Genomic DNA, 20,465 nt, shown 5'->3' with positions numbered 1-20,465 from the left:
CTCTCTTTTATCTAGCATCACTTACAGAAACCTTTTTATACATCCATTACATTGACAGGGGTACATAATATATTCCTAGTAGATTCTAGTTACAATGAGAGAGTGATTTGTTGTGCATGAAGGGTGTGAAAAACATAACTCAAAGTGACATCTGTCAAGATAGGTCAAAGAAACTAATAAATAGTTATCCCCAATACCAACATAAACTGTTGGAAAAGTTAAGCTCTCTTAGATGTCAAGCACTTTACTATATAATAGACTCCATTGATGGTAATCGGTCAATGTGTATACCATTTCCTAAATCAAAGTCAATGCAGAAATAAATTTTTAAGCTAATTTATACAATAACACATTGAGGTTGCAATACATAAGATTATCGTTGTCATACGACAACCACTTTTCTAGTACTGAGATCTCAAGATGATGATGCCATCCATTTTTAATTGGATCCCTAGGCATGAAAGTTCAGATTCTTGTGCTGATTATGATTCAAGTCCATTGGACTTCTTATTGGCTTGGTTCGGATATACATGCATGAGAAAGAAATTACAATTAGCAAATCACAAGTCATTCTATGATATAAGCATGCTTTGCACTACGAAGTTTAATACCGAGAGGAAGACAATCATTTTACAACAATCTTCTGCCCCTTGTACACATGGGAAAGAGACTCCAGATCAAGACTTCTTGATATAGAAAAACATTGACAGATACATTGTGTTCTCCTAACAGATTCACATTTCATTGATTATATGAGATTTTGGTAGAGATTTTCTTATGTGTATATATAGATATATAATATATATGAGATTTTGGTGGATTCACGTGTCAATTGTCAACTTGACTGCAAACCACAGCTAGCAGCAGGAGAACAATTATTATCAACACTACCATGCGCACCATAAGCTTGCAATGCATCCAAACTTGTATCACAAGTAGTTGCACCAACCGATTTATATCGGGACAGATGTTGCTCGTCTTTTGAGCTGCCCAGAGTATGTAGTCCAGGGCTCATTACGCCAAGGGAATCAAACTGTCATGATCAATAAAAGGCATCCATTAAATTCTTGAATACAGCAAGCTTAGATATTACACTTTCTTATGTTCTATTTAGCCTTAAATATAATGAAATCTAAATTTATCTCCAGATAATAAGTTCATTGATGCCAGTACAATGAAATGCTTCAATTTCTTGGGGTCACAGAGTAAATACTGATGGACATTTAATTCTATGAACAACACTTAATAATGCTTGCATTTCCGTTTTCCTGAAGGTACTCTAACCTCCAAAATTAAAAAGTGGTAGCTTTGGGGAAGGGATATTCCAAAATGAAAAAGTGGCAGCAAATTCTTTTTAGCTCTAATATAGTGATAGCCTATTTAGGCTTTTATCTATTGAAGCAAGTACAAATTTATGGAAAATTCATTCATGTCAAGTATATTGAAGGATGCACTTGAAATGTTTTCAGAAACTCTGCATAAACTTTCCTGATCAAAGATAACGTAAGTTTTTTTGGAAGAGAATTTTTCCACCGTTGTCAGTAAACTTTAGGGAATGATGACTACCCTCAACATAAAAAGAGATTGTGATCTCACGTAGACAAATGTGATCCTTCTATACCTACAATGTGAAGTATGGACTTTTTACACTGTTCATATACATACTCAAATTAATAAGCATCATGAATCTGAAATTATAATGTGAACATAAAATAAATCTTATACGGTGTTAGATTATAACTATTCCTTGCTAAATAGTATCAGAACCATTGTCCAGCCAATAGTTTATCCTTTTATTCTTGCTTCAATCAACTTACCAAAATGAAGTCCTGAGAACAGCTTCCTTTCCCTAATTGTTGCCGTAAGAATCTAGAATTTGAATCGCTCTTCGGATCCTCTAGAATACCTAATTCTGTATGGCTGAAGCTCTGCCAAAAAAACAATACAAGAGCACAGATATTCAATGTTTTTTATGGGGGTCATGGAACAGCAACAAAGAAATTTCTATACCTGTCTCCAAGCTTCAAGACTTCCGCAGTCTGCAAAAGGAAGGATCATGGCATCCGACTCCCTCAAAGGTTCACTGAAGTTTTGAGGTTCAGACCCACACTGCATTGGTACAGTGGATAATTTTTGTGATACAAATTTCCTGAAAGTGAAGGCATCACGTGTCTCTTCCCCATCCCACGCTGATGTTTCAGGATGGTGTTCCACGTTATGACTTTGAGCAGCAACTGCTGCATCAAAAGAATCAAGAGACTGTAAAGGCTGCAATGCTTGAGTAGATCCAGCCCCCAAGTTTAAATGGCCTGCCTGCGACACTTCGTTGAGGAATTCGCTCACACTTATATTTGTCAAACTGTCTACCCAGTCTATTTCAGTAGGAAGTATAGGAGTTTCATTGGCTGCATCCTGTGGAACAATAAAAGAAAGCACACATTTTTATGCAAAGACATGTTTGACATACTGACTGAACATTACTCTATGAAACATGAACTAGATATAATGATCAGTTCTGTATCCACAGATGGTCACACACATGACACGACTAAGCAGAACAGAAGATACAGCAAAACTTAGAAATAGTTTTAAAATCATGCATGCTAATTTTAAAATCTATCGAGGCCTCATTAAGAAAACATCCATACCTCAACAGCCCAAATCCTTTGAACAAAGCTATCATTACTCCCATCATAAAGCCAAGAACTTCGATCATTTCTTCCATTTTCTTGAACTTTGTGTAACACTTTGTCATGCTCTTGGCTAGAATCATGGCACAACAAACCGACAGGTGAACCCTGACCAAAGTTATTTATAGCATTCCTGGCATCCACCTGGATAAGAACATCGGTATGCATTGAGGTGTCCTTCAGATGTTCAAGCTGTCTACGAATAGCCACTGCTTTGACACCTTCAGCATTTGACTCTGTTACAGAGTCAACCTTTCCCTCCGGTAATATATTGTTCTCCAACTTACCTGAATCCTTTGGTCTCAGCATTTCAGAAGAAACATATAATTGTTCTCTTGATAAGATTGTAGATACACTTTCTAAAGCAGAAAGGGATGAGGATTTAGGTTTTCTGAGTATGACTTTTGATGGGTCGTTGAATGCTTCATTCCTTAAATTTTCTTCCACCTGCATTCCTTCTCTGATTGATGAACTAACAGGTACCTGTGAGCACTCCGCAAGTGAAGACTGAGAGGCACGACAGGGAATCCAAGCATACCTGAATGTATTGTCAATTAAAGAAATATGCTGAGCTATAATGACTCAAACCCAAATTTCTAATCATATTTCAAGCCACCTGACATCACTTGCCTCAAACGAAAAACAGAGGGGCTGCCCAATGCTGCAAATACATCCCCCGCATTGCTAGTTGTCTGCTCAATACTCCATCCCTGACCACTACTAATGCTTTTAGATTCTTGTGAGTAAGGAAAGAGATGAAGCTGACCTGCTGCAGCAGATGCTCTACCCCACTTCTGACTTAAATGACGAATTACAGAAGACATTGCTTTTCGCGGTTTCAGAGTCAATTCCAAATAAGGATTAAGGCCATCCTGTAGAATATCAAGCAAAGCTACTGATAACATAATCACTCAATTACACTCATGAAAAGATGTCATGTAACTAGTAGCATGCAGAAATATAATAATCAATACTAAGAATTTCTCAGGGTTATAGCACTTGTTCTGAAAAATACCTGTTCCATGCATTTACGAGTACCCTCGTCAATTGGATATAACTGTAGCTTCAGCTTGGATGCTTGTGTTTCTTCTTCTGTAATACCTTCTACTACACGCTCTGTGGCTTAACTCCAAAACAAAACAGATTATGTCAGTTTGAAAACAATGCACTAAAGTTTCTGATTACAGATAGAAGCATGCTTTTGACGATATCACCTTCGATGGTCTCTTTTGGACCTAATTTGTTAAGATCTTCTGGTGCTTCTTGCTCCATATCATTAGTGGTACAAAGTCTTGACACTTGCAATACAGGTCCTGTTTGCCCTAGTTTTTCTGCTGCTGCACGTTCCAGTTGTTCTGCAGCTTCAGCAACAAGAGACACTCCTGCACTTGCAGCTTTTTCCCATTTTTTCATTGCAGCTGCTGAAACATTGCCATCTACATAAAATAGCTTTCCCACATCATAAGACAATCAAGGCATAGTACACTCAGGCATCTAATTTGCATATATCCAATCATCACATGCTTAATTTGATAGAACACGTTAAAATGGACAATACCTGCTCCCTTTTTCCGTTTTCTTGGAGGTTGTGATCGCTCCTTTTTTTTCTGGTTCGAAGCCTTGATTGTTTGTTTGACAGTACTTACATGCTCTGGTGCTGATTTTGAGCCACGTGAAACCTCAATTGCAACTGTTTTAGTTGACTCAGATCCACATGCACAAGATTTCCTTACAGCTGAAGCAACTACAGGTCCACCAATGGCAGAAACAATTTGTTGGTGCTTTTTGCTTGCTTTCGTTCGGTCCTTCATGATTTGTTGCTCCTACAAAAGATGAGTAACATTTCCTTATAGCAATTTCCATAAGATACCAAATTAAGGGCTTTCACTTTGTAGAGTTTTTACATACCAAAGCAGTAACAAATGTTTTGAATCGTCTCGGCTTCAAATACAATTTTGAAGCTGAACAACTCTCTTTCTCTAAGAGAGACCACCTAAGAATGTAGAACAAATCAAATCAGCAGTTTGAACATAAGAGCTAATGGAAAGGATGCCTATGACATGTCACTTGTATAACATATCTATTGCAGTGAAATAAATGGCAAATCCAAATTATGAATTTGAGATGAGTTAATAAGCCAATATTGAATCCAAGAGTAAACTGTATTAAATACCATGTGCTATATAAGAGAGAGTGGAAGAGATGAAAGTGGCACGTGTATCTCAGCCTCAAGACATTATGACTATTAAAGCCAAGGTAGGCAAATGAAGCCTATTGGCCTTGGATACGAATGTGTGTGTTCCCTGAGAAAGCATTGACAAAGAAACTCACTCTCTACAATCGGAGTGCAGAATGCTTGGCCAGAATCCCCATCAAACATCGAAACATATCATTGGATCCCTAAGTTACTCTTAAAGCATCATCCTCATGGTGATCTAACATACCTAGTGATTTAACCTAAAATTGGTGGTTCTAAAAGGAAATCCACCCAGAAAATTATATATCATGCAAGTGACCAGAATAACTTTCGCCACTCCCCAATAAGAAGCATGGATATTCCTCAAACTATAGAATCAAGAAAATCAGACCAATCTAGACCCCTATCTACCTATTCTAGGAGCATAAAGTAACTTTTCAGAGAAAAAGTAAATGCACAAGAATGGTTTGTGTACAGAGAGATCATATTTATTGGAAAAAACTAAAGCATGCCGTTTTTGACATTGGTACAACGGGAAGTGCTCATTTCTGAAGTTGATGAGAGCCAAGAAAGTTGGCCCTCTTCTCTTGGCGAATATGGACATTGATCTAGCTTTTGTTGTCAACATAGGTTGGATGATTCATTCGGAATGTGGCAACCTGCATTTTAGCAGTCTTGTGTGTTGCATGTTCACCTTTATCCATATATATCATATAGGCATCATCTTTGTAAATGTTTTTCTTTCTTTTTGTTCCTCAGCACGTTCCATTGTAGGATAGCCATATGAAGTAGTAAAGTAGCCACCATGTGATGGTAATCTACAACTTTCATGTTACCATGTCAGTGAGAGATTATGTCAGAATCTTCTCATTCACTCAGTCAGCAAATTTGTGCCCTGTATTGGTACGACATTCCATGTGAGTTAACAAAACTTATCATGTAGAATGTTTGCCTGTAATGAGGACATTGCAATCACCCTCTAAGCTGATGACAAAGAACAATAGCACTAGAGCATGATATGAGCAATCACCCTATAACCTTGTTTCAGCTTTTGATCAATTTAAAGAAGTTTTGAAGAAAAAAAACATTTTGCTTTCATAGTTACTTATCATGAAGTAAAGAACAGGTTCCATTGAAAAACATAAAGAAACCAAACTCATAAGCAAGAATCTATGAGCAGAAAATACTAGGAGAAACTAAAGTGGAAAATGGATTTACTCTCTCATCTACACTGTAAACTAATTGATAGATAAGAGATTGAATATACATAAGTGGATATTTGAAATTACTTAACGCAGCATTAGAAAATCCAAACAAATAAGCATAATTTGCAAATAGAAAGCAATGAAGACATGTTGTAAGTATGTCTACAACATGTTTCATAGAGAATAGTACGCTCACCAACGAAGCATTGCTGTGTTTGCATCCTTTGTATTTTTTGCATCCAATGAGAAATCAGGACCTAAGAGCTTATTTATTCTCCTAATAAGACGATAATAATAATGTCGAACCTGATACAAAAACATTGAGGTCAAACAGCATTCATTTTCTTTGATAAGCTGTAATTGATGGTCTTTAACTTAATGATGCTTAGTACAAAACCATATAATCTACTTCTATGTGTCAAGAAAAACAATAAAGCATCACAGAACATCAAAGTTATGTAATTGCTTAAATTGACAGAAAATGTCACAGTGGCACTCCAAGTAAACACACCTGATCCTTGTTTTTGCTCTGAACACGATTTGTGATCTTCTCAAAGTTCTGAGAAAAAACAGGTCTTAGTTTGAACAAGAACATGACATGATCTATGACAGAGATCTATGATAGAAAGAAAGGAAAACAAGTGAATGGAAATATAGATCTACCTTCCCGACATGTCGCAAAGCAATGAAAAAAGTTTCTTCTTCTTCATGTGTCCAGGCATCCCACTGGCGAGGTGTCCTTTTCCCTGTTAAGAGGAAAATGTGCATCTTGAAATGCCTTAGAATGGCACAAAAACCTTAGAAGGCATCTGAAAGAAACAGTCCTTTTCCCAGGTTGAGAAAGGATGCATGTAATAAAATATTCTCAAGGAACCACAAAATCAAGTTCCGTCTTGTCAACAGGATCTTAAAGGTAATTTTCCTATTTCTTTTCCTTTTCTTTCTCATTCTATTATCTATATACAAAGGGCTCTGAATAAAAACCATTGCTACCCCATTTCTTTGGAATCATTTATCTATATACAGAAGAACCTACTAATAATATGTACAAGAGCATCTACAGGTTCTTGAAAAACACCTACTACATCTTTATACGAAAGAGATAGATGGATAAACGTAACTCCATATGCAAAAAGTTTCCTTTATAGAGATTTCGTGCCTAATGGAAAGAAGATTCATCACTATAGTTTTTTTATTTCTTCTTTTTAAATTAACGACCAGAAAAATAATATCATCAGATTCCCAATCCAGGATAATTTATCTGAGAATATGTTTATAATATCAGACTGCATACCAAGAAGAGCTACTTTGCATTCACATGGTCACAACCACAAAACAATAACATCAGAATCCCTATCCTAGCCCCTTTTAACGCACCATATGTTTATATACAAACAACTGCATACCAGGAAATTCTCTAGGAAAAAAATCTCAGAATTCCTAACTGGATAATTCTGACCAGCATATGTTTATAATATCAGATTTTCAGATGCATACCAGGAAGATTCCAAATAAAATAAAAAATCAATAGGATTCCTAACTTAAAATTTTGAGTTACATAAAAGTCAGATTTGTTGACAGAAGAACTCCAAAAGTTATATTCACAATGTATTAATTATGAGGTTGCATCCCAAAAGAGACGCTTTTCAATCACATGGTAACAACAAGAAAATTGAATATCAGCAAAACCTCTATCCTGTATAATTTATCCTATCCTATGTTTAAAATAACTGGGCATATACCTGAAATACAGCCTCTTCCATTCATTCACATGGTGACAAACAAAAATAATGAGCCCACCATATGTCTTATATATCATAATGCTTATATGAGAGAGGCCCTCTTTCATTCCCATGATGACAACCGAAAAACAAGCATCATAAAAGTCCTTACTGTGGGCAATTTAGCCACATTAAAGATGTTTATGTATAACTATATAGATATATCAGTATAAATAGGCTCACTATATGTCTTATATATCATAATGCTTACATGAAAGAGGCCCTCTTTCATTCCCATGATGACAACCGAAAAACAAGCATCATAAAAGTCCTTACTGTGGACAATTTAGCCACATTAAAGATGTTTATGTATAACTATATAGATATATCAGTGTAAATATACACAAACATGTTTTTATGTGTATGATGCATTTATGTACGTAGGTAAGTATGTAGGTAGGTAAGTGTGCACCACGTGCATTAGTAGGTACATGTGTGTATGTCTGTATGTGTGTATGTATGTACGTATGCTGATATGTCTATTTCAGATTGAATACCTTTCGCATCAAGACTAGTTTGTGATGCCGAAGAAGATCCCGATATTTCCACTGCTTGCGTGGTACCTGTCGGAACTGCTTCTATTTCTGTTACTATTGTTGTTTCTGTTTCTATAGTTGCTGCTGTCTTCGTTATCGTTGCTCCTGAAGCTGTTATTGGTGGATGTGGATCAACCAACGGTGGAGTTGTGGGTGGATGCGGAGAAGGTAAAACATTTGCAGAAGATGAGGAATCTTCCTGCACTACACCACCCAGCATGGCGCGTTTGTTTTTCCAAAATAAGAAGAAGAATAAAAGCTTAGCTGTCGCCAGTCATTTCTGTTTCCCTGTCTTTCTGCAAACCCTAGAATCGATCATCCACAAAAACCCCCGTATTTCTGACACACAAACGGATGAGAGGGAAACGGGTAGGATGAGGAGGACGAGGAGGAAGGGGGGTAGGGCAAGATAATGCCGAAACCCTAGTTTTTTGAGAAGAAGTGGGAGAGCGAGGAAACCCTAACCCTAATCTAGGAGCAGGAGGGAGGCGGGAATCGATCTGAAGAAGTGGAGCGCGCTGCTACTGGTGCTGCTTCGGGGGATTCGATCCCATCAATCCATCCATCCATCCATCCATCCAACGTTCGATCGATCGATCGATGAATGGAAGAAAGGATCTCTCTGAGTTTTTCTTTTTCGAATTTCTTCCGCTCCCCGTTTCGCCAGGTCTCTCTCTCTCACTCAGTTCGTCGTCGGGAACGCGAAAAATAAAAACCAAAGAAAACAGAGAACAGGAGAAATAAAAGAAAAAAAGATAAGAGACGGAGAAGGGGAACACCAAAAAGACAACAAAAAAAAATTGAATGAATGAAATATAATGTAATAGAAAAGCAAAAGGAAGAGAATCGAAGGAAGGACACAAGGAGGGGCGATCGATTAAATGGGATGGAATGGCCGGCAGAACTGCAACCCGCCCCCGTCCATCTGTCCGTCTGTCCATCCTGGGGTGGCCGGAAACATGTTCGACCATCCGTCGACCCAACACACCCTCCCTCCTTGTCTTTCTGCCCATCCTAGGATGGCAGGAAACACGTTCGGCCGCTCGTCGACGTCGACCCCTGGACACACACACCACCTCCCATGTCTTGTGTCGACAGCAGATAGATAGATACTTCGCTCCCCCCTGGGCACGTTAAAAGGAAACATGTCCCGCCATCTGTCGACCCCGTGGACACAACACAACCTTAGGTACACAGAGTAGATTGCGTCGTTTCTCCCAATGGGCAGCCAACGCTTCAATAGCTTGTCGCCCCCTCGATGTTGCGTCCGCTTCCTTTCCATGTCGAGCCAAGACTCCTTCCAAGCGTGTGCGCAACCCACTGCTAGATCAAACATTCTCACTACAAAAACACATGCTACTGAACAGTGCCCACGCACATGCACCTCCAACCTCGATAATGGGTGCCTAGTTCTTCTTCTTCTTCTTTCCAAGAAAGATATTGCATTAGCATTAAGAGAACGCCCTAAGGCTATACACAAAATACATACATTTAGGTAATGACCCCCATGCTAAGTTATGATTGACGGCTTAAATATATACTTCAGTGTAGAGGAGAACCACTCTACCTTATAAAAAATTCATCTATAAAATACTCCTTTATCCCAAATGGCATGAAACTCCAATCGTTGTAACTCTACCCATTGTGTATTACCTTTTATGTTATCCAAAGAGCCATCGAGATTATGTACGCTCAGTCCAAATCCAAAAAATTAAAAGCGTGTGTTTAATTCCCAATGATTACATCTGCCGATGAAACAAGCTAGATCAACAAATATATGATTATTTGATTGCTTGACCATGAATTCGCTAGTGCGCATAGTCAGATTTATTACAACGCTACTAGTTGAATGAAAAAGCAAAATTATTGGGCAAACATACAACGGAGAGAGTCACTTAGCATATTATGGAATAGCGGTAAACATTAGTTCCCTATATCACATAAACGCACAAAACATAAAATATTATATCATGCATTGTCTAAAACATCAAAAAAAGCACAGGCTCATCTCTTCCATCTGGCTACAATTATATTGTACACCTTCCACATTATATGAAGCAATAGAAATCTATATACTTACGCATATTTTGATACCAAGTCTTCTTGGGCAATTATCTGACCCCATGACTCACCGCTTTATCTAAGGTTCACTACAAACAATCTCATACTACTTCAATGCATTGTTTCATAACAACGCGCGCGATATAATCCAATTGGAAAAAGGTTGTTATGCTATGATGATATGAGAAATTAGTCGGGGTAAATCAATAGTCATATGTACTAAGGACAACTTCATTGTGGTCCACCTTGGAATTTTGGTATGAGTGGGCCTATAAAGTTGGGCCTTCACATGCATCGTGATGATCATATGTTGGATGGTAAGAGGATAAATAATGATATGGATCTCTATATTGTGGATGCTTATATCATAGGTTTGACTTCACGATCATGTTGAAGGTTTAAATAAATGTTACCAAATATTCAAGTAGCATAATTATTATTCCTCCATCCAACCAAGAGGCTCGACATCTAAGTTTGAGTTGTATGAACTTGTTATAGTCGTGACATGTCTTGATGTTGATCTATAGACCAGTTTGTGGGGAATGGCTATAGTGATTAACTACCAACTTGTGAATACAAATTTTGATGGAAGATGTCAAAGATGCAAAGTATCATCTTTAATGTTGTAATGAAGGTGGTGGCATACACAAGAAAAAAGAAGCATAGATATAAATTATATTTTCATTGATGAAGAGGAATGGTGAGATATATCAAAGGCAAATCGAGAGAATTTGGTCAAGGACGTGATACATGTTTATAGAAAGCAAGAATGAAGGAATAAACCAAAATGGACACATTTTTAATCTAGTTAATTGCATAATAAGGATTTTTGCGGACTATAAAAGGAAATTCATGGATTATTGGTTTCTCTGATGCCACACTAGTCTTTATGATCCGATTAAAATTCAACTGAGTAATTGCACCTGCTAACACCATAACAAAGTAGGTGCAAAACAAAGTGAGCAAGCTATCGAGCCTCCTCGTTTACCCATACATTCGCCAACTGGAACCATGTTATGGCTTATATGCCACTAAAATAGCTCGATCTTCTCAGGCACATGGAGATGCCAGAAGGTATCGAGCACCTCATCAGAGATGCCCAATGTCTTCCAACCATTGCTTAGGGGAACTTCCCGCTACATTTGTATAGTTCGGCCCAATTTAATGTTGTAATTGAAGAAGTAGCGTAGTCTGTCGCCATGTTTCCACCTGAAATCCATTCCAGTTCAATGTTAGCATTTGGCATAACCTCGTAGCTTTAAATTTCTTATCTAGAATAAAAAACCTTTTCATTAATTATCTTTTCCCAATCTAAACTTGTTTGTTTTCTTATGGCCTTCTAGCACCACGATTCCTCGTGTCTTTTTCATTTTTTCCAAGACCCATACTAATCATTTCTTAAAGTTATGGGATTTGTATTAGATTTTATTGTCCCACCGCCACGACCAAGTTTATAGCTCTAGAATAATATAATTAAAGTCTCGAGTATTCTTGGAAACTCACAACATCTGACTACCAAGGAAGCATAATAATGCAATGAGCACCTATTTCAATTGACTCAACAAGAAGTGACTTGATTAACTTTGCAACAAGAAGTGTGAACAGTAAATAACTCCATGAAACAACAATGGATTAGTTTTCCAACAAAGTCTTTGATTGTACAAGATCTCGACTTCATGGTTTCTTAAATTGAGCGTGTCTAATGATTCAAATGCATCCTACTTATAAATTATCAACATTTATTGAGTCTGATTACTGAACTTTATTAACACATGCAACATTTCGTGATTCGTGTAACTTCTTTCTATATCGTTATTTAAAGGTACATCTTACCCAATGTTCTTGAGAACCACCTTGAGGTCAATGTGTGGGGCGAACATACTACATCCACTCATTTGTTGGCGAGATGAGTGAAGGTGAGTGTCAATCACCCTTGAGTTGCTTGCACTAATGTAACTACTAAAGTTTATCTCTAAACAATATCATGCTCTTAAGAACTAATTAAGAATATCATATCAAGGGAGAGCAATGTTTAAGCTTAAGCTCCAAATAGTGTGGTTAAATGAGGAAAACCTATTTTATAAGAGGTTATAATTTCACATTTATACTTCTCCCTTGATTATCTAGATCATACTTATGTCATTCTTGCACTTGGAGGATATGAAGGTTTATACTCAAATGAATGCTTGTCCTAAGGGTTTGTGTACTGGCCTTTCCTAGAGGGCTCCTCTTGAGATCTTGATTGTAGGCCTCGTTTTGAGAACTAATTAAGAATATCATATTAAAGAAGAGCAATGTTTAAGCTTAAGCTCCAAGTAGTGTGGTTAAATGAGGAAAACCTATTTTATAGGAGGTTTATAATTTCACATTTATACTTCTCCCTTGATTATCTAGATCACGGCTATGTCATTCTTGCACTTGGAGGATATAAAGGTTTATACTCAAATGAATGCTTGTCCCAAGGGTTTGTGTACAGGCCTTTCCTAGAGGGCTCCTTTTGATATCTTAATGGTAGGCCTTGTTTTGAGGGCTTGCCTCAAGGGTTCTTCTTCAGGGCTTGATTGCAAGCATCCTTTTTGAGGGCTTGCCTTGAGGGCTCTTCTCGAGGACTTTGATTGTAGGCCTCCTTTCGAGGGCTCATGTTAGAGTGTAACTAATTAATTAAGCAATACCCAAGGAATTATAGACTAAAGTAAGGAAAAAGGGGTGTCGTACCACTTCCCAGTGACGACATGAAGCGGCCCCAAACCTCCTCGATGTCCCATTACATCGAGGGTTAATGTGACTTGTACCTAAGGTTCAGTGAGGATCGTGTATGCCCGACTAACAAGAGACACAACCACACTAGCATAATCTCAACACAAGTCAAGTCCCCCCTTATAATAAGTAGTTAGCCTTTTACATAGGTCAAAACCATGGGCCTTGGTGTGTTCACGCTTGACTACTTCATGTGAAGTGGTCAAGTGATAACACACTTAATAGTTATCCCACATCATAGAATTGAATATTATAATCTATACCATCGTTGCTTTTATAATTAACCCACACATACTCATCATAAGATTAGGGAAAACTACGGAAAACTTATATAATTGTCAATTAGGGTTATTGAATATAGGCCTCCATTTTATGACTCCTCAAAAGGGCTCTTCTCGAGAACTTGATTGTAGACCTCCTTTCGAGGGGTGTTCTTAGGGGGTTGAATGTAGGCCTCCTTTTGAGGGCTTGCCTTGAATGATCTTCTCAAGGGCTTGAGTTGAGGGCTTTCACATGTTTGGGCACAAATTTTTTAGGATGATTTTGAAAAGCACGTATTAGACTAAATAGAGATTATGAAGTTTTAAATTATATGTGATCTTAAATCTCACAATTATGATGTCTCGAACCTTGAGATCGACTTAATCATATTTCTAATACAGACAAAAACCCTTTCACATAGGATGCAACTATGGGGGAAATTACACAAAAGAAAATAATGGATTGGGAGGAAGATTCTCGAGTTTTGTGGCTTGAGCTTTTATTAATGGCCACCCAACCTTTTTCGGATGTAGCTTTCCATGCTTTGTTGCGGTCTTCTCCCATGTGAATTTCTCATTTGATGCCCCGCACACTCCCTAAGTTTCTCCCCTCACACAAACTCACATAAACCCTAACAATCCCCAAACAATCCTTTAATAGAGCAAAGTATGAAGGTAAAGAAAAAGAATAATGACCCTAAAGATAATGTACGACGAACCAAAAAGAAGAATATCAAGAACAAAACCCATAAACTCATCCCTTCTCTTCTCCTCCTCTCAACCACACCACAAACCCCTCGCCCCCCAAATAGAGGGTTATTTTACAAAAACAATGAACAAGGAACCCCCACCATTCCCTCCCTCCCTTTTCATTGTGGAAGGAGAGAACAAATGTAAAACCCTAGGCACCCCTCTCCTCTTTTATTGAGATTCCCCAAAAGCAATATTCTATTTACTATTGCCCTTATTAAGACACAAAACTCTCCAATTTTCATCCAAAGTAATGCCCTTAACCATATTAGTCTTATTAGTTTTATTTCTCTTTCATAATAAATATTATTATGCATTGATTCTTATATCCTTGCCCTATCCTTTCCACTCTTTTTCTACTCTTGGACCCGCCACGACAATGTGGGGATGGTGATAAACAAAGATTGTGTGACAAGGAGTTCACCTTGCTTGGGGTTATGTGGGAGACTTTCACCTTACTGTATACAATATTTCAAGGGATGAAGAGAAATTGATGGATCACCATCGTGAGGTATGAAATAATGTGAAATTTGCGGCCCTTGTTAAGACTCAAAACTCTCTGATTTTCATCCAAATTAATGCCCTTAACCACATTAGTCTTATTAGTTTTATTTCTCTTTCATAACAAATATTATTATGTATTGATTCTTATATCCTTGCCCTATCCTTTTCACTATTTTTCTATCTTGGACCCGCCACGACAATGTGGGGATGGTGATAAACAAAGATTGTGTGACAAGGAGATCACCTTGCTTGGGCTTATGTGGGAGACTTTCACCTTGTTGTGTATACAATATTTCAAGGGATGAAGAGAAATTGATGGATCACCATCGTGAGGTATGAAATAATGTGAAATTTGCTTACCCCGAGTTTCTTATGAATATGACAAGTTGAAACGTGCAATGTGATAATCACTTGTTCGAGCGATACTATGAGTGACAACAAATGTTATGTCCTAAACATGCGCAAACACATGATTTGGTAGTAGTGACACCACCTTTGAGGCACGTGTGCCAAGCACAAAAACATGCTTTGGTTGATGACGATTGATAGCCCAACATTGATGGATATCGATGCTACACGCTACCAAAGGCCATAGTTTGATGTCGAGAAGCTATGATATTAAGCAAACCCAATTTATGTTTGTAAATCGGTGGCCTAAGATGGTAATTTGTCATTGTAAACCAAGATTGAGAATTGAGCCAAGTAAATGACCATGATAATCTTGTTTCTAACTATCCACGTAATTATGGTAATCAAAATAAATTTGATGGTTTGAGCCATCTAGAATATATATTGGACAAACAAGTCTACCATATAACTTATTAAAGTATCCACTTAATTATGGTAATCGAATCAATTTTGATGGTTTGAGGCAACTATAAGATATGTTAAATGATCAAGTTCAATAGATAACTTATCAAAGGTTCATGTTGGGGTGATTGTTAAGTCTTTGTTAGATCATTGGTTTCTTGTGTCAAGGACACAGTGTTCTTCACAACCCCATTTGATCACATGGTTGATTAGGACCATTTGGGAGATACTTAGAAAATCAAATAATGCATCATGTAAAAACACACTTACTCACGATATGGTATCATGCCGATATTGCCAAAAGAAATGTGTTAGATGATAATAACTCGAGTTTTTGTGTACAAACGTGCCAAGGTGATGATATGATTTTGGACCTCGCATTTGTAGCCTCAAGTCAAGTTTTTTTAAATTTTTTTTACTTATTGTAATAATTTAGAATAGAAAATATAAGCTTATGCATCACATTTGACCATTGAATGCAAGAGTTCTTGTTGTTCATAGTTAGAATGTAAAACATGAGTTTGAGCTTTATGTTTGGCCATCAAAAGCAATAGTACAATTTTTTATTTCAATTGCTTATTAATGGGAGAAAAGCTTGAGCCTTCTCTCAAGTGTAGAATGCAAGGGCTATTATTATTATTATTTTCTTAGTAAATAAAAAAGAACATGAGCTTTGGGCCTTGCTTTCCACACCTCCAAGCTTTTCTTCATTTGATTGATTTCTTAACTTAATTGGAAAAAAAATGACACGAGTAAACACCTTCCTTGCATTAGGCTATGCAATGCAATGCGTATCTTTTTCCGTAATAATTAAAAGCAAGAACAAAAATTAAGTTGCCAAATGCAAGAGTTGTTATCAAAGACCTTAAAAAAAGAAGATAAGAGTTTGGCCACTAAATGCAATTATGGGAAAAAAGAGATTGGATGCCAAAGGCAAGTACATATTGATTTGTTTTCTTAGTAAAGAAGCACGAGGTTGGGTTCTGAAGTGTTTTGAATATACATACATACATACATACATACATGTGTGTGTGTCACGTGTGTATACACACACACACACACACACATAATTGTGAGGAACATAAAACGATGGGTTTAGCAATTGCATTCAGCAAGTGACCATGGGTTTTCTTCTTCTATATGAAATAAAATAAAAACAAAAGAACTATATCGAGTTAAACATTGTGTTGGCAAATGATGAATAAAGACACAATGGATACAAGTTTTCCTTTAACCTTGTATTTGGCCCCCAAACAACAAATACCTCTAAGTTCAAATTTTTTTGACGATTGCACTTATAAAAATGAAACGAAAAAACTGAGATCAAATTGGGACAAATTAAAGTTTGACGACAATGGGGTAACAATTACTCTTCTTAGAGGGATTTAAGATGTCAAGATTTCATAACATCAGCATATGCAAAAGCATGCCTAACAACAACTTGAATAGAATTGTTTAAGCAACTCACTAGATGAAGTCTAAAATAATACACTTATTTTTTATGCATAATGTTGTTTTGTTATTTGGTTTATAGTTAAAATTTAAACGAATGTGAGAGCATTACAAAGCCATGGTCATGTCCCCAAAATATTGTTTAAATACTTATATCTAGTGTAATTTATATTTTCTACATATGTTTATTTATTTATTTTTTTTATTTTTTTATATTTAAAACTACTTCCATCAGTTAAGGCAACGTACATAGGATAATATACAACTCATATCTTACAGGCCACCTTGCATGTCAAAAGAAAACAATATGTGTAGAGGAAACAACAAAAACAATTCCAAAACACCATATCATTCGATGAGCATAGCATTACCCGAACGCATACTCTCCATGTGAGCCTCATACAACCCGAATTCAGCATAGACATCCTCCACTCACTTCTCATGGCAGCACCCATCTAGATGTTAGGTACACTCGGAGAGAACAACCACCGTGGTGGTTGATAATTCCACTTCGCTTTACCATTCCACCATCTGCAGCATCGACGAACCGCTCCATTTCAGAAGGAACAGAGCTGTAGCTTCTTCACTTGTGTCTGAGGGCCCTTGAAGACTTTCAAACTCTCCTCGTAACGTAGAAATAAGATTAAACCAGATCATCATTAAATTCTCAGCCAGTAGGGTTTGCTTACCTGTGAAAGTTTCCTTGCACCTAGATACCCACACTTGCCAAACTGTAAGGCAGACCACTAATAACCATATGTCCACGTAGCGTTCTTGTAAGAAGAATGAACCTCCTTTTCTACATATGTTACATGTAGCCTCATACTGTATAAAAATTAAATGTTCATTGATAAATTCGCATCTTTGCATTGTCATAACTTTAAGCTTTTATATGAACTTTGTGAAAATGTATGCTTCCTTATTTTCAAACTACCTACCTACCTACATACATTGTTACATTATATGTACATATATACTTTTATATATGGTTCGTCAAAATTGGGCTCCTACTCACACGAAACATATGATTGCTCTTTGAATCTCCCTTTTAGATAGAGGCATAATCACCCAATGAAGCTTCTATCAAAGTACCCCAGTTTAAAAAAGAAGAAGAGAGTAATCAATAATTTGATATTATTACGTAGCTAAACATCATTTTGCAATTATTTTAAATCAATTTTCATATCTATAAATATTTTTCCATTTGTGCTCTTAAAATGTTAATTTTTAAGTCATCAAGAGAAAGTGTGATATTCCGGATGTTAATCTAGATTTAAGTATATTTCGAACATTTTCCCAACTCTTTATGTGCCTATGGCCTTTACATTTGACAACACCTATATTGGCTAATGTGTTTTACTTCGTTTCTCGAGTTTTACATGTACATCAAAGCTAGCCTATGCATCTTGTGTACTTTAAATATGTGATTATCTCTCCTTGGAGGCACATCGATCCCGTATACACTTCCCTTGTATAAATACTCGTAAGATCACATCTCATTTTATTTATCTTGAATAAGCGCAACAATCCACTTTTTTTATTATCTCTGGGCGATTTGTCACTCTATGCCATGTTCCTTTTAGCGAGTTATTCCTCAATATTTCACACAAATGAGATCAACATAGCTTAGTTAAGTCCATCCCTTTCTCAAAAAATTGTACATCTATTTTATAATTAAATACAATCGTGCATCATCTGAAAAAAGATCATATGAATATTTGTCCCTAGAAAGATATAAGTTGCACACTAACTTGTATACTTTATGGAATTTGGCTTGGAGACTTTAAATGGATTCTGAGTCCTGACTGAGGACCTTGCCTCTCCCTCCAAATTGAAGTTCTATCAACATCAGTTGACAACATTGTCCATGTTCATAATGGCCCACTTTATTGCTTGTGAAATGCATATATATATATATATATATATATATATCACGCCTCACGCCATTATTGTTCTATAGTCTTCTTTATGGCCAATACTTGAAAGAAAGCACCTGAATAAAAAATTGTGCATCGAGGTAGTAGAAATGGGGAGTCCATTGGGTGCACTAATTGGTCTTTATAGCATAACTTTCAACATTCGTGAAGGCAATATGGGGGTTATGGGAACTAGGACGAAGATAATTATTTTAGGAGCATGTTGGAATTTTAGCTATGCTATATATCACACCTCACGGCATTATTGTTCTATAGTCTTCTTTATGGCCAATACTTGAAAGAAAGCACCTGAATAAAAAATTGTGCATCGAGGTAGTAGAAATGGGGAGTCCATTGGGTGCACTAATTGGTCTTTATAGCATAACTTTCAACATTCGTCAAGGCAATATGGGGGTTATGGGAACTAGGACGAAGATAATTATTTTAGGAGGATGTTGGAATTTTAGCTATGCTTTTGAATGTATTCCCTGAATTTAATATTCACTTATTTGTGGATGATATATCGCATAAGCCTCTCGTGGTTGCATTATGAAATACCAATTATTTGTGTATGATTATGGTAAGTATGCCTATCCGGAAAAAATGTGCGTACAAGTTTCATTATAACACAACCCTCAAAATTTATCCCACAAATTTACTTTTGTCGTCTCTCACAACTTTTCGAGTGTAAGTTATGATGTTAGAAGGCAAATTACATAATATTATCTTTGATGTTTTGCATGAGTTTCTCTAGCTCTATATATAGTGCAAAAGTGAATGCTAAAGTTATGGGTTGAATGTTGATTTTCTTTATAAGAATGAAGACACCTATCAAATGAGGGGCTCACTTAATATGTGGGGACAATTGCAACACAATGTGTGCCTTGTGACTCAAGAGAGGCATATTCTCTTATTTCTACATTATTTAGTTGTCAGAGTAAGTGGTACAACGTTCATCCTTAAACCATACGTTAGATATATGTTTGTTCCATAATGAATGCTCCACTAGCCACCAATGAGCCAACTTCTCACTTTATCCGTGTGACAATGAGCTTGTTCTTATCCAAACAAACTGTATTGGTAATCTTGATTCTTCCCACATACTAACCTTATTTCTTTCTGAACTTCAATCATTAACACAAGGCTTTGGTTCTTTCTCATGGATTGTAATTCAACATCATGTGGTGGACATTATAAGTTTGTCAAACTATCTCCCTTTACCTAGCAGGTTTAAGATGCATGACATGATACATAACAAATTAAACTAACAACATAAATAACTTTTATGAGGGCAAGCTACAATTAAATAAAAAAATGTGCACCTTTTTTAGGGGGTAATCCTTAGATTGTCTTGGCATACAAAAAACTCATATAGGCACAAACCTAGCATTGAACCACTTTCAACAATCTTGTTCCTATAGATGATCAAACAAACTCAAACTCCAGTTCCAATGTCTAACCATTGTATAAAGAGTTTGTTGTATCTACTTGTACATGCATAGGTCTCCATGTTATCCCAATTTGTTAGAACTTTATTTTGGCCATT

General features: G+C 36.7%; 1 protein-coding gene across 2 annotated transcripts; it reads right to left on the bottom strand.

Moving 5' to 3' along the window:
- Positions 1-666: 666 nt before the first annotated feature.
- TKI1 (TSL-kinase interacting protein 1) lies at positions 667-8,734 on the bottom strand. Of its 2 annotated transcripts, none has more exons than XM_087318357.1 (13): positions 8,371-8,734; positions 6,756-6,838; positions 6,604-6,651; positions 6,289-6,398; positions 4,599-4,683; positions 4,249-4,513; positions 3,905-4,126; positions 3,706-3,812; positions 3,321-3,562; positions 2,649-3,228; positions 2,011-2,412; positions 1,818-1,928; positions 667-1,033 (listed from the first exon to the last, which is right to left on the bottom strand). In XM_087318357.1, the coding sequence occupies exons 1-13, from the start codon at positions 8,627-8,629 to the stop codon at positions 836-838; spliced, it is 2,712 nt and encodes a 903-aa protein (XP_087174483.1). In that variant the 5' UTR covers positions 8,630-8,734; the 3' UTR covers positions 667-835. The 2 variants fall into 2 exon arrangements, with proteins under 2 accessions (XP_087174483.1, XP_087174484.1); XM_087318358.1 differs by having other exon boundaries at positions 3,706-3,806.
- Between the last annotated feature and the right edge of the window lie 11,731 nt (positions 8,735-20,465).

This window comes from Azolla caroliniana, unplaced genomic scaffold, assembly GCF_043228905.1.
Source record: "Azolla caroliniana isolate FFs.n. ecotype wild unplaced genomic scaffold, voAzoCaro1.0.p SCAF_4, whole genome shotgun sequence".
Lineage (NCBI taxonomy): Eukaryota > Viridiplantae > Streptophyta > Polypodiopsida > Salviniales > Salviniaceae > Azolla > Azolla caroliniana.
The sequence above is the reverse complement of the archived record's forward strand: the minus strand, read 5'-3'. Positions and strand labels throughout refer to the sequence as shown.

Coding starts and splice junctions, on each gene's coding strand:
- TKI1 (XM_087318357.1), bottom strand. CDS start 8,629: ATGCTGGGTGGTGTAGTGCAGGAAGATTCCTCATCTTCTGCAAATGTT. Junction 4,684..6,288: donor AACACAGCAATGCTTCGTTG/GTGAGCGTACTA, acceptor CTACATTCTTAG/GTGGTCTCTCTTAGAGAAAG. Junction 4,514..4,598: donor AAACATTTGTTACTGCTTTG/GTATGTAAAAAC, acceptor CATCTTTTGTAG/GAGCAACAAATCATGAAGGA.